This window comes from Mytilus trossulus, chromosome 9, assembly GCF_036588685.1.
Source record: "Mytilus trossulus isolate FHL-02 chromosome 9, PNRI_Mtr1.1.1.hap1, whole genome shotgun sequence".
Classification (NCBI taxonomy): domain Eukaryota; kingdom Metazoa; phylum Mollusca; class Bivalvia; order Mytilida; family Mytilidae; genus Mytilus; species Mytilus trossulus.
The window spans coordinates 44,635,709-44,647,902 of NC_086381.1; the positions used below are offsets into that span (position 1 = coordinate 44,635,709).

General features: G+C 30.3%; 1 protein-coding gene across 1 annotated transcript in view; it reads right to left on the minus strand.

Annotated features, from left to right (window-relative positions):
- Positions 1-12,194, minus strand: part of LOC134684657 (BLOC-2 complex member HPS5-like) — a 35,961-nt gene that overhangs the window by 14,448 nt on the left and 9,319 nt on the right. Inside the window, exons 7-15 of the mRNA XM_063543960.1 lie at positions 11,177-11,267; positions 10,734-10,816; positions 10,053-10,130; positions 9,373-9,464; positions 7,433-8,482; positions 6,558-6,704; positions 4,690-4,737; positions 2,985-3,198; positions 2,572-2,680 (exon numbers count right to left, since the gene is read on the minus strand). Of these exons, the coding sequence (XP_063400030.1) occupies positions 2,572-2,680; positions 2,985-3,198; positions 4,690-4,737; positions 6,558-6,704; positions 7,433-8,482; positions 9,373-9,464; positions 10,053-10,130; positions 10,734-10,816; positions 11,177-11,267 (1,912 nt within the window). The remainder of the gene's footprint in view (positions 1-2,571; positions 2,681-2,984; positions 3,199-4,689; positions 4,738-6,557; positions 6,705-7,432; positions 8,483-9,372; positions 9,465-10,052; positions 10,131-10,733; positions 10,817-11,176; positions 11,268-12,194) is intronic.

Here is a 12,194-nt window from a genome sequence, read left to right on the forward strand (position 1 = left end):
GATAACATAAAAGAAAACATTCACACACAGAAGATAACATAATAAACTTTCACACACAGAAGATAACATAAGAAACTTTGACACAGAAGATATTATAAGTAACTTTCACACAGATGATAACACAGGACACTTTCACACATAGAATATAACATAAGAAACATTCACACCCAGAAAATAACATACTTTACTCTCAAACCCAGAATATAATATAAAAAACATTCACACACAAAAGATAACATAGGATAATCTCACACACAGAAGATAACATAAGAACATTCACACACAGAAGATAACATAAAATACTCTTACCCACAGAAGATAAAATAAGAAACTTTCACACACAGAAGATAACATAAACATTTACACAGACCATGACATAAGAAACTTTCACACAGATGAAAACGTAAGAAACTTTTACACAGAACATAACATAAGAAACTTTCACACAGAAGATAATACAAGAAACTCTCACACAGAAGATAACATAAGAAACTTTTACACAGAACATAACATAAGAAACTTTCACACAGAAGATAACATAAAAAACTTTCACACAGAACATAACATAAGAAATTTTCACACAGAAGATAATATAAGAAACATTCACACAGAAGATAACATAGGAAACTTTCACATAGAAGATAACATAAACTTTCACACAGAAGATAACATAGAAAACTTTCACACAGAAGATAACATAGGAAACTTTCACATAGAAGATAACATAAACTTTCACACAGAAGATAACATAGAAAACTTTCACACAGAAGACAACATAAGAAACATTCACATAAAAGATAACATAAGAAACATTAACACAGAACATAACATAAGAGAAATTCACACAGAACATAACATAAGAAACATTAACACAGAACATAACATAAGAAACATTCACACATAACATAACATAAGAAACATTCACACAGAACATAACATAAGAAACATTAACACAGAACATAACATAAGAAACTTTCACACACAGAACATAACATAAGAAACTCTCACACAGAAGATAACAAAAGAAACTTTCACACACAGAAGATAACATAAGAAACTTTCACACACAGAAGATAACATAAGAAACTCTCACACAGAAGATAACATAAGAAACTCTTACACATAAAAGATAACATAATTTACTTTCACACAAAAGATAACATAAGAAATATTCACACAGAAGATAACAGAAGAAATTTCACACACAGAAGATATCATAAGAAACTTTCACACACAGAAGATAACATAAGAAACTTTCACACAGAAGATAATACAAGAAACTCTCACACAGAAGATAACATAAGAAACTTTTACACAGAACATAACATAAGAAACTTTCACACAGAAGATAACATAAAAAACTTTCACACAGAACATAACATAAGAAATTTTCACACAGAAGATAATATAAGAAACATTCACACAGAAGATAACATAGGAAACTTTCACATAGAAGATAACATAAACTTTCACACAGAAGATAACATAGAAAACTTTCACACAGAAGATAACATAGGAAACTTTCACTTAGAAGATAACATAAACTTTCACACAGAAGATAACATAGAAAACTTTCACACAGAAGACAACATAAGAAACATTCACATAAAAGATAACATAAGAAACATTAACACAGAACATAACATAAGAGAAATTCACACAGAACATAACATAAGAAACATTAACACAGAACATAACATAAGAAACATTCACACAGAACATAACATAAGAAACATTAACACAGAACATAACATAAGAAACTTTCACACACAGAACATAACATAAGAAACTCTCACACAGAAGATAACGAAAGAAACTTTCACACACAGAAGATAACATAAGAAACTTTCACACACAGAAGATAACATAAGAAACTCTCACACAGAAGATAACATAAGAAACTCTTACACATAAAAGATAACATAATTTACTTTCACACAAAAGATAACATAAGAAATATTCACACAGAAGATAACAGAAGAAATTTCACACACAGAAGATATCATAAGAAACTTTCACACACAGAAGATAACATAAGAAACTCTCACACAGAAGATAACACAAGAAACTCTCACACATAAAAAAATAACTTAAGATACTTTAACACAAAAGATAACATAAGAAACTTTGGCACAGAAGATAACATTAGAAACTTTCATACAGAACATTTCATAAAAAACTTTAACACAGAACATAACATAAGAAACTTTCACACAGGAGATAACATAAGAAACTTTCACACATAAGATAACATAAGAAACTTTCACACAGGAGATAACATAAGAAACTTTCACACAGAAGATAACAGAAACTTTAACACAGAAAATAACATAAGATACTTTCACACAGAAGATAACATTAGAAACTTTCATACAAAACATTACATAAAAAACTTTTACACAGAACATTACATAAGAAACTTTCACACATAAGATATAAGAAACTTTCACACATTAGATAACAGAAACTTTTACACATACGATAACCGAAACTTTCACACAAAGGATAACAGAACTTTCACACACAAGATAATAAAAACTTCCACACAGAAGATAACATAATAATATTTACCACAGTATCTGGTGTACCTCTTCCTTCTCTACCTGGTGACCTTGGTAGCTTTTTTGATTTGATTGCCTGCAGAATCTTGTTTTTCTTTGTAGTAAGCATTGATTGCACACTATTAAAAATACACATGCATAAAATTCATATAATGATAAAAGAAATGTATACATAAACACCTATTAAATCTAAAATATTCCAGCTAAAATATTGCAAAAAGTCATAAAAGGTAAAATTCTTAAATCTTTTCAAAATTATTCTTTTATATTGATAAATTGGTAATGTGAACCTTGAAATATCTTTTAGCTGCCTGTGTTGATTGGTGGATGTCTCATTGTTACATAAATCCCACAATTAATTATTTTAATCTTTATATATATAAATCCCTTATTACTACTTGTAATGTAATGTTAAGTTTTTACCTGTCAAGTTTGTTCGTTATTGACTTTTTCCTGAGTCCACTAAACATTTCACTGTTAGAACTTTCCCATGACTGAGGCAGAGAACTTGATGGAGAAGAGTTACTACTGCCTTCTCCTAGACTTTTATTGTCAAAGTCAACATGACTGACCTGTACAGGCTGAGATAAACATTCTTCAGTAAGAGGTTCTTCTATAGACTGTCTGTGCTGTAGTTCTTGAAATAAAATACTGTCTAAATTAGTGAATAGTTAATGACAGTTTAAAAAAAATTAAGAATGAAAATGGGAATTGTGTTAAAGTGACAACAACCCCGACCATAGAGCAGACAACAGTCGAAGCCACCAATGGGTCTTCAATGTAGCGAGAAACTCCCACACCCGGAGGTGTCCTTCAGCTGGCCCCTAACAAATATGTATACTAGTTCAGTTTTATAGCTGTCACCATTCAGAGAAATATATTTTACTAGAAGCCATGTCTTATGATAAGATATCATTTTTGGCAATATAAAAAAGTTATGATATATTCTAATGCAATTCCTTTGTAACAATAATTTTCATTGGATGTTGACAAATATTTTGAAGAGTTATATTCCACATTCTACTAGTCTGTAACCAAGAAAGCCACCATTTTGAAATCAGATATTTTTTGGTGTGTAATTTCTTACAAAATATACAAGTAAATCACATTTGGAGCACCAAATTCTTTTTTTTGTCATCAATGAAACCATTCTGAAGCGTAGAAAAAGGTATACATAGGTACAGTGTTTATGTGTGACATCATAATTAGACAGATGATGTCACATTGCATAGATGCTTAATTTTGCTGACTTTTTCTATTGAGGCTTAAATTAAAATATTGTTTGTTTGCAGTTTACCGATGACCCTTGAAAATCCTCCCGACTGTGAAAATTTTATTGCTTAAAATTTGAAGATTTTTTTTTTAATATCTCTATTGACGCGATCCAGAACTTTGGGTCCTTTCCGGAAATGAATTAAAGTCTGGGTCAATTACGCATTTCAAGTTCGGTTTTTCTTAGCTTTCAGTCAAGCGTTCATGTGACCATTTAATGATAGAGCACATGGAAATTGTTTACAGGTATCCATGAAGTCACGGAGGAGTACTTTACGCTGTCGTCTCGTGTCAATTTTAAGACAAATAACAAACAAAAAACACTATGTTGTTTGTGCTCTCAAAGACAAGACATGGGAAATATAACTACCGGTATCATACCTGCCAACTTTTCAAATGTTCATAGAGGATTTGCTTGCAAGATGGCTCTTATAGTTCTTAGAAATCATCAAATGTATTATTTTTATGTTTCTTTTTGGCTGCTTCATACTTTTAAAAGTCAATAGCCATTGTGAAATTTACTATTTTCATTTAAAATTGTGGACAAAATTGCTCTTTCAAGATTTCCATTTGGATCTATCATCGGGAAAATCCCCCGCAAATAGTGACAGTTGGCAGGAATGCGGTATCAAAATATTTGAAATTAAATGGGAAGATCACATCAACAATTTGATTGTTGACCCCTTTGTAGTTGTCTTTCTTGTTTATAATCTTCTTCTCTTGTCAGAAAACAGTAAGTATGAAAAAGGTCATTGAAATCATGTCTTATTAAATAATAAATGTCTGTTGGGGATTATATCATCATGATCATTATGATCAGTTATACTCTTCATCATGTTTATCAAAATCCTCTTACTTTTTTCTACACTCCTAGATATTGATCCCATACTTTTACTTCTTCTCACTGGAATAAAATGAAAAGTTTGCAAAGCTAAAACAAGGAAAGCAAGTTGTACATATTGATCTTGTGGATTAAGATTTAATATTCTAGATATACTCAGAAGTATATTGACAAGCATTCATGCTGGTATACCAAAAATACTATGGTTATATATATATATATAAGATTAGAAATCATATGATAAGAAAAGCATTTCATTGAGACATGTTAAGTCAATTTTTCAGTTCATATAGTACTGTGAATTCATTTGTTTTCGTTGATTGCAGAAACCTTGCAACTTTGTGGATATCAGATTTTGTGGTTCCTCCAAACTCTGGATACAACTTTATAGTAATTTGTATTGTGTTAAACATTTTAATTTGTTGTTCTCTTGAACCCAAAAACTTACAAAAATTAGTATCTAACAAATAATACCGAATCCACAGTATACAAAAATTACTTATATTGATTAAATATAAAATTAGTAATCATATAAAGGTTAAATCAATGTACATATAGAACTAAGCATTCAAGGGGGTCTCATTGATCCCAGATCCCGCTTACTATATTGTCAGATTTTGCCTCCCGCTTACACTTAATGAATGTAAGCAATTCTCATTTTTTTGTCATTTCCCGGGTCATGCTAGACCTCATTTCCCGTTTTCACAACACAATAATTTGACTTTCACGTGTCACGCTTACAAAAAATCGGCAATCCCGCGTCATTCTTAAACCCTAATGAGACCCACATTCAAGGCAAGCACACTATCATAAGACAACCAATGAGACCCACATTCAAGGCAAGCACACTATCATAAGACAACCAATGAGGCACGTACCAAAGCAGTTATACACAAATAATACCTGTACATGTATCGTATTAAAAGATAGTTAACTTCCATAATAAAATATTGATGTTCATTTGAATCAAAGATGTTGGCGCATATTGATTTAAAATAGGCTATTATCTAAACTTGGAATTATTTTTCATTATGAAATTTGCATAATTTCTTGTGCTTGAAATTTTTTATAGATTCCATGTTTATTTGGTATTGAATGTTTTGAGTGGTTCATAACACTTTCCATACAATGTATTTTGTATAGATAGTGCTGTTCATGGCACAGTACATTCTATTGAAAAGGTACTATCTACTTATAATAAAAAGTGTTGCACACAGCACATAACATTAAAAGTACAGAATAAACATGGAATTTATTAAAAATTTCAAGCACATGAAATTATGCAAATTCCATAATTAAAAATAATTCTTTGTTCAAATAATAGCCTGTTTAAAAAAGATTTGAAGCATAATGCTACTGAAAAGAACAGGGTGTCACTGAAAAGGACAAAGTTCCACTGTAAAGAAAATGCAGTAGTATTCATGCTAATTCAATATTATTCATGCTAATCCAAAATTATTCATGATAATTCAATAATATTCATGCTAATTTAATATTATTCATGCTAATCCAAAATAATTCATGCTAATTCAATATAATTCAAGCTAATCCAATATTATTCATAGGCTAATCCAATATTATTATTGCTAACAGTGCTAACCATGCTTTGAAAAATAATTTGAAATAATCCAAAATTATTCATGATAATCCAATAATATTCATGCTAATTTAATATTATACATGCTAATCCAAAATAGTTCATCCTAATCCAATATCATTCAAGCTAATCCAATATTATTCATATGCTAATCCAATATTATTCAAGCTAATCCAATATTATTCATAGGCTAATCCAATATTATTCATATGCTAATCCAATAACATTATTGCTAACAATGCTAACCATGCTTTGAAAAATAATTTGAAATAATTGTTTATCTTACTTCCTTTCTGTGGGATAGTTTGCCCCTCTTCTTCCAATGTATTGACAGATCCCTTTCTAGGTTTTTTCTTTCTCTGTCTAGATGGTTGTCTAGATACTACAAGTGGTGTGGCATCATTCACAACTATGGCTAGGACTGCTTTTGAATCTGAAGAAATATGTATAGATTTAAGTATAAGATCCTGCTGATACCCTGGCTTTAGCATGTTAGTTTCAAAATTTCATGTAAAAGAAATGATTCATCATAAAAGAGGGACGAAAGATACCAAAGGGACAGTCATATTCATAAATCTAAAACAAACTGACAAAGCCATGGCTAAAAATGAAAAAGACGAACAGAAAAACAATAGTACACATGACACAACATAGAAAACTAAAGAATAAACAACATGAACCCCACCAAAAACTAGGAGTGATCTCAGGTGCTCCGGAAGGGTAAGCATAAATTGTCAAATAGTTCTGACAAAATTGACAATCATCACCAAAATTGTTTAAGCATTACAGTAGTAAAGATACATGTACACAATCATAGATTTAAATTTTATTTGTATTTTGATGAAAAAGAGAAGTTCTACAAATGTTGCATGTCAATGTTTCTAAGCCTCCTACAAATAAAATGTCTTTTCAAAGACAAAAAAATCCTATCTTAATGTTGTATATAATTCCTGAATTTAGGTGGAATGAAAGATTTGCTCTGTTTTTATAGAATACCAAGTGTTATGGTATTATTTTATATACTTTATTAGCCAAAGTGTTCTACTGTGAACTTTGTGAAAGACCAAACTTTGAAAATTATATTATGCAAGCTTTTTTACTCAACACTTTTTTTTTAAATTCATGTGTTAGTGAATCCAGTTAGCCAAGCTATATATTTACCTTCTTCAGCAAATATATCTTCCTCAGTTTCTTGAATGCAATTTACAGTTATTCTACTTTCACTTTGCTGCTTTGTGTGGTCATTTACAAAAGTTCTACTTTCAGTTTCCATTTCCTCATTCATGTATGTTTTATTTGATCTGTGTAAATCAATAACTATACCAGTATCAACGCCAGAGGTACTTTCAGTTCCATTGATGATAGGTTCAGTGTGTTCCACTATAACTTTGGTGGGATCATTAAGTGCATTTTTTAATACTGTTTCATTTTCAAAATTATCATTTTCTATTTCTTCAGAAAGTATAACCCTTTTTTCACTATCAAGCTCATCTTTACGTGTATATAAAATATCAAATTCTCTTTGTTGATTATCAGTACCGTTTACAGTCAAATCTGAACGCTGAGTGACATTAAACGAATTTTCAGACAAATTATTACTTATTGAATCCATTGCGTCTTTTCCAAAGGTCAAATCACTTTTGAAACTCAAATTTTCTTTTTCAATTTTGACTTCTTTAGTAGTACTATCCATCAATCCAAAAATTTCTGATTTTAAGTTTGTTAAGACTGGATTTTTACTGGCAGTAAAACTTGAATGAAAATCTTCCGGAATACTCCTGATCTCAGGTGATAATAATGAAGGCTGACTATTTATCCTATATATCCCAGTTTCCAGTTTTTGTATAGAAGCATTACTACTGGATCGGCTTCTATCTGAAAAGGAATCTTCTAGTCCTGATGATTCGCTATCATGCTGGACGGGATATGAGGACACCATATTGTCTATTACACTTTCTATAGTTTCATTACCCGAATTTTTACAATGTTCTTTTAATTTTTTTAAGTCTTCAACAGAGATATACTTTTTCCATCTCATTTTTGAAATCCATGTACAAAAATAACTATAAATTTCTTCAGCTAGAATCCAAGATTTTTTTGAAATAAGAAATGAAACACATTGAGGAATAGGATAAATCTTGGTCTTTTGAATGTTTCCATTGCAGTAAAATACAAAGAGGTAATTGTCGCTGCTAACTACATTTTGAATATCTGAAAAACAAAGAGGAATCTTTTTTAAAGTTAAGGTCCAACAAAAGGCAAAATAACATGAGGCAGATGTTACCTGTGAGATATGACAGATGATTAAGTCCTTATATTTATTCATACTTTTTGGTTATCAAAAACACAAATTTTCAAGAAACAGTATTACAACATAGCATGCTTGTCAACAAAGTATTTATGTGCAGATGGTAAAACAAAGTTTAGGATTTTGATTGCATAACTGATGTTTAATTTTCTTCTCACTTTGTTCATAACATACCCCATACTCCCTAAACCAAAAACAGAATTATTCAAAAAATCTTTTATGTATTCTGGACCATTCTTGTGGAATAATTTGCCAATACCATTAAGAAATATTACAAATATTAATTCTTTCAAATACAAAATAACAGATCATTTATTGAAATCAACCTAGCTGTATAAATAATATTAAAAACTGATCATGTCATCATGTTTATTTTTTCATCACATTTTATCAAGTTGTATTGAACATTATTATCACACTTGACTTTTTATGCTAATGTATGTATGCAATGTACTAGTATATGTTTGTGTTTTGTTTGATTTTTCATTACAAAGTCCTCAGGGAAGATTAGTTATAATATAGCTAACTGTGTAACCCTCTTAAAATAAAGTATTGTTGTTGTTATTTATCATATGCAGTGCTTACTTGCACTGTTTAGTGGGGAATCACATTGTATAGGAAGCGTCTAGATTTTTGTCCAAGTGCAATGCTGTGCTCAATTAATTTTTATAAGATTCTTCTTTTTTCATGCTGAATCACAATCTGTGAGTTTTTAATGTCAGAATGCATCAATTGTACTTAAGCAACTGTTGGTTGACTTTTATACTCAAGACTTAAGAAAACATATATTAACCTGCTCCCATGTCTGTCCAGAATATGACCATGATGTTGACAGGGTCAAGGACATAGAGATTAGTCTTATTCCAGGTAAACAGAAAGTTTTCTCTGAAAAAAAAATAACAAGAAGAGAGTAATAAGAAGTAAATAATGTCTGATAATAAGAATTTATCAGATCAACACTCATGGCAAAACTTTTTCACACATATACTGAAACTGAAGGTCTTTTAATGTATGTTTGTCTTTTTTTAAACTGACTGCAGTGAAATTGACCATGGAAGCCATACATCATTTTTACATCAGTGGAACAGTCACTTACAATATAAAAATATATTATATCTAGATGTAAAGTTTGACTGACATCTTATCATTGTGTGTCCTTATTTCTTTTTATTCTAATAATTGTACAAACTGAAGAGAAAACAAGAATGTGTCCATAGAACACAGATGCCCCACTCACACTATCATTTTCTATGTTCACTGAACCGTGAAATTTGGGTCAAAACTCTAATTTAAATTAAAAAAATCATATCAAAGGGAACATGTGTACTAAGTTTCAAGTTGGTTGGACTTCAAGTCCATCAAAAACTACCTTGACCAAAACTCTAACCTGAAGTGGGACAAATGGATGGACGAACGAAAATGTACATAAATGAGGCATAATAAATGGGGCATAAAAACAGAAAAGAAAATTACCTTGTAGTCTTCAGTTTAGGAAAAGCCACACTTTTAGGTTCACTATTTTCTTTCAATGGTGCCTTCCAGTAATAGTCCCTACAACGAAAGCAAAACTGAAAATTACAATGCGATCAAATAATAACTTATCAATTAGTAAATGCTGGTCTTCTTGAAGCATATTTTTACTACTCCATTTTTATTGGTCTATGATAATAAAAAAAAACCAGGAAACACCTGAATTTAGGATTTATATCTAAAATATATTTGACATTTTTTCTTTTAAATAATTCTTTTCTTGTATTCATCAGAACTGTTTAACAGTTGATGCAATGCAGAGCTGACAACAAAATGAGAGTAAAGGCTCATTACTAACTTAATTGAGAAGAACACATTTTAAAAATATCCAAAGTACATCTTAAACACAGTCGACCACTAGAAAAGCTTACTGTACTGCTAAATACAACAAACCTAGAATATTAACACACTACGGACATGTTGTTCTCTGGTTTTCATTTGTTGATGTGGTTCATAAAGTGTTTCTCGTCTTTTATATTAGACCAATGATTTTCCTGTTTAAGTGGTTTGCAATGTGAGTCAAGGCTCTGTGTTGAAGGCTGTACTTTTGCCTTTAATGGTTCACTTTTTACAAATTGTTTTAATATGTGTACAAAACTCATTTTAAATCCCAACAATACTTACACACTACTGACCATAGGCAGAGCAGGTATAGCTAACAATTGTTTAAACATGTGTGTACATAACACATTACATTCTATATCAACCTAGAAATATAACAAATAATTATTTACATGAATGTTAAAAAATTCTCTCTGAATAAAAATGCTATTGTAAAGTTATACTTTAGGCAAAATAATGCTAATATCATAATAATTTCAGAATAAAATTCATCTATCAAACTCAATAATTAAATAGATTGTTTTAACATGTTCTTTTTTCATTCATTCTCAATATACAAATAAACACAAGTATGTACATAATAAAATGTCTTGCCTTCTTTACCTAACATTATTGAATTTATTTTGAAAGTATGTATTGTGAAAGTTTTACTGTGAGTATCACATAAACTTTATTAATCATACATGTAAGAGGTGAACCCTGCCAGAAAGGTATGTACACCTTACCTCCCATATTCTAGATCCAGGTCTCGCACAATATATTCTGTATAACCCTGTACTCGGCTGTCTGTAAAAACATGCTCCATACTCACCATCTCTGAAAACATTAATGCTACACATAATTCTACAATTAACCATTAAGCAAATGCAACAGTAACTTTGTAGAAATGTATTTTCACATAGACTTACTGGCTTTAAGCTAAAATAATGAAGTTTATTTGTGTTGGACCAGTAAAAATGAAACATAGAGATCTTCTTTTCATTGACTATTCTCATTAAGATATTGTCAGTTATTTATTATGGGAGATATCTATTAAAACTGATTTCAACCTAATGCATGGTTATAACTAGTGTTGTCAAATCGTACACTTTTGCCTAACCGGTTACTCGGATAATCGTTCGACCGATTAACCGGTTAACCGGTAGTTTTAAGTTGTCGTTCGAAAGCCTTTTCAATAGTACCATACATGTACACATAGTTATAAGATGTGGTATAAGTGTCAATTTGACAACCTTTCATCCAAGTCATAATACTACGATTTAAGAATTGAAGTTTGTCCTTTGGCATTATAAGGCTTTATCTTACATTGATCTTTTGATGTAGTCCCTTAGTTTGCATTTCACAATTTTTAAGGTAGCATTTCGTTTAAAGAAAGACTAAACCTTGCACTACTGAGGTCACACATTAAGATGTTTACACAATATTAGATCAAAAACGAAATAATGAACTAATTAGTAAAATTTAATCGCATCTCTGATTTAAAGTTATTGTTAAAAAAACATGTTTACCAATCATGTTTCTTTAAGCTCCTGCCCTGAGCTCTAATTAATTTCATGTATTTAGGATCAACAATAGCAATCAATCAATATACTGGGCAATTGATCTGTCAAATAAATAACCATGACGACAATTTTAAAATAAAACATAACTATTTAATGATTTCCATGCAAATTTATATCAAAACTATCAAAATTGAAAAAAAGTCTGGTTAACCGGTTAGCATTTTTGGTATTCGGTATTCGG